At 35.5% G+C, this 3,265-nt stretch overlaps 1 protein-coding gene across 2 annotated transcripts in view; it reads left to right on the top strand.

Annotated features, from left to right (window-relative positions):
• LRRC16A (leucine rich repeat containing 16A) overlaps positions 1-3,265 on the top strand; it is a 495,675-nt gene that overhangs the window by 207,979 nt on the left and 284,431 nt on the right. For both annotated transcript variants that reach the window (XM_006888644.1, XM_006888643.1), the window contains exon 4: positions 1,528-1,587. In XM_006888644.1, the coding sequence (XP_006888706.1) occupies positions 1,528-1,587 (60 nt within the window). The remainder of the gene's footprint in view (positions 1-1,527; positions 1,588-3,265) is intronic.

Raw genomic sequence — 3,265 nt, 5'->3', positions numbered from 1 at the left:
AGAGGGACATCATGTTTGGGAGAGTGGAGGGACGGTGCAGGAGAGGAAGACCCTCGATGAGATGAATCGATTCTGTGAGTGGAGTGGTGGGAATGAGTGTGTTTGGGACGGCGAGGTTGGCAAAGGATAGAACGGCATTTAAGGCTCTTGTGCATAGGGTCACTATGAGTCACAAGCGACTCGATGGCACATAACAACAACAACCATACTCATGAGCCTTCTACCACTTGGTGTCAGCATTATCCTCTTCCTCCTCTTCAGCTTCCAGTTTACTCTTAGTTGCCTCTGCATTCTCATAGTCATTTTCTTCCTCTCTGTTTTGTCCTCTTTGTTGGCCCCATCATCAACTTCCTGTTTTCCACTAGCAGGTGCATCTCTTCTATTCCCTATAACCTCTTTCTCCTATAAGTCCTTAGTTATGATCACTTCATCATGGCTCCTGGATTTGTTCTGGATGAGTCCCTATTACATTTGTTAGTCCACTAGGGCAAGGTAAAAGAAACTGATTCAAGTTAATCTATTTCCTACTTGTCTCCAGTATTATGTCTGATGACTCTTTGGTATAATAGAATGAAAGAAAGCAAAACTAGGGAAAATATCCAGGGAAAAAAAAGACAGAGAGTGAGATACTAGAGTTGTTTTGAAGTTAAAAAATGCTGATGACAGGAAAATAGAGGAGAGACCCTTCACAGGAAGGAAATAACTCTCATCATTTATTTACATGCAGAGAGAGGGGTTTTTATTTAACTTATGTGTGATTTCATTTAAGCATAGTTTGAAATTCCTAAGTATTGTGTTTTTCTAAAGCCAAACAAATGAATATGATTTTTTAATAGAAACTGGTAGAAAGAATAACAGATCACTCCTGTGATTATTGTGAGTATGGCACAATGAGAAAGGATTTAGGGAGATGAGGAAAATCAACATTAGTTTTATGCTGGTGTGGTATTTTGAAGCAAAATTTTGTCATAAAAAAGAAAAAAAAAGACACCACAACAAGATAAAGGTAAGCAACCCAATTGCAAAATGGGTGCAGGATATGAACAGACACTTCACCAAAGAAGACATTCAGATGGTGAACAACTACCTGAAGAAATGTTCAAAATCCCTATCTCTAAGAGAGATGCAAATCAAAACAACTATGAGATATCCTCTCACCCCAGTAAGAATAGCAAAATTTAAAAGAACAGCAGATAACAAATGCTGGTATGATGGTTAACTTAATACATACTCTACATAAATTCTAGAGTCCAAGTATAAAAGTCTTACTCTTTCAACTGGGTGTATTCCTGGATGGCATTTTAAAAAGTCAGATATGTGACTTCTTTTCAATCTTTCATTAACATTTTTCCCCCTGCAAGTGTATGATAAAAGTCAATGTTACGTCTCACTGAATGAATGGAATAAATCAGAAACTGCCCATTATTATATTTGATCTTTGCTATTTTGTAATGATAGTATTTTTACCTAGAATTATATGGTTTAAAATCCTCATTACTGGTCTTTGTCTTCTTTTCTCATTTGCAGCTCGAGTTAACATTCAGCTACTTGGAAATTCACGGTGTCACCTGCAGCAAGCCAGCTCAGGTCAGTGAGAACAACAGGAACCTGTTTATGGCCGTGCAATTACAGTCTTTTTTAATTTCTGAAACAGTGAAGGGCCTTTCATTTTGGTTTTACTATTTAAAGCTTCACTGAGACAGGATAGGAAAACAAGATTAGGAGAAAATCAGTTTCGGAGAGTGAATAGTGGCTCTGCAGGTGAGGGTTGGGAATTGGTTTTGATAAGGAAAACACATTCTCCATAACTTGGCGAGAACTAATTAGCTTGTAGAGAGACTAACATCATATATTTGGTAGAATTGTGAGAGATTTTCATATACCAGATTTAACACTTAAACTTTTGTAACTTCTTGTGTGATATCATATAGTACCTTTCTGGGAATAAATGGATTAAGAATTGTCTTATATTATTAAAATTATTTTTTTAAAGATAGCCTTATTGAAAGATAAATGATATACAGTAATCTAAAATATATTATGTGATACATTTTGTCATATGTATTTATCCCTAAAATCATTACCTTAGTGAACCTACTGAATATATTTATTGCCCACATTTCCTCAAAAGCTCTCATTCCAATTAATTATTCTTTTTTTAACATCTGTGTACTATTTTTATTGATATTGATAGTTTGAGTCATTGCCCTTACAACCCCCATATAAATCTGTTTAGAGGTTTATCTGTTTAATTTATTGTCTAAAAGACTTTCTGGTTTAATTATCTTGACTTTATGTTTTCTGTTTTATTACTTCTTATTCTTTACTATTTTCTTTCTTTTACCTATGGTTTAGTTTTTAAAAGCACATGATTATAAAAAAGATTGTGAGAGTGTGTGTATGTGAACAGATGTGTTGATAACCTTCATGCAAGAAATTGTCACTTTATGTTGACTATGACTATATACAAATCCTTGGAATTCTTCCACAGTTCATCTGAGTGCAGTGCTTTACATTGTGTATTTATCATTCTGCAGAAACTGGAGTTTGGGAGGAAAAGTCATAGCACCATATGCTTGCCCAAATGGTCAGACATATGCAAGAGTGAATGATCACTCATGAATAATTATATAACCAGAGCTTTTTTGATGTTCCCAATACAGGAGTTTTTCTGTTATGATTTGGAGGTGAGATTATGGGGACTAATTCTATAACCATACCTCACCAATGAAACACTAATGCAAATGTTATTTTCAATCTATAATTTGACTGTGGAATTTCATTTTGCATAAAGATGTTGAACAACCAGATCCGTTTTCATATATATATTCTGGAATTGGTGTTGTTGCACATTGGATATAATCTTATTTCCTTTAATATGCCTGCCACTTGGAGAAAATGGGTATACGGCAATCCTGTGGAACTAGTCTGCAAATAGTGACACAATTTCTTTATAGCATTACTTCACTATAATCTTATCCCATGACATGGACCTTGAGGATGAAATTATGGTGAAGCAATGATACCATTTCCACACAGGGACTGCAGTTCAAAGGTGGTAATATCACAGGCGAAACTACATGGTATTAAAACTTGCTTGTAGACTATTCTTTTAGACTATTCTCTCCCCCATAGACTTCAATGCCGTAAACATATTTCATCAAGTTTTTCTCAGTCTTACCCCCACCCCAATGCCAGCCTCATTCTACAACAGTGGCACCATACAGCATTTGTCCCTTTGTGACTGAGATACCTCACTCAGCAT

Source organism: Elephantulus edwardii, unplaced genomic scaffold, assembly GCF_000299155.1.
Source record: "Elephantulus edwardii isolate Elephantulus edwardi_28Jun2011 unplaced genomic scaffold, EleEdw1.0 scaffold00070, whole genome shotgun sequence".
Taxonomy (NCBI): domain Eukaryota; kingdom Metazoa; phylum Chordata; class Mammalia; order Macroscelidea; family Macroscelididae; genus Elephantulus; species Elephantulus edwardii.
Note: the sequence above shows the minus strand (reverse complement) of the source record. Positions and strands in the feature narration are given on the sequence as shown.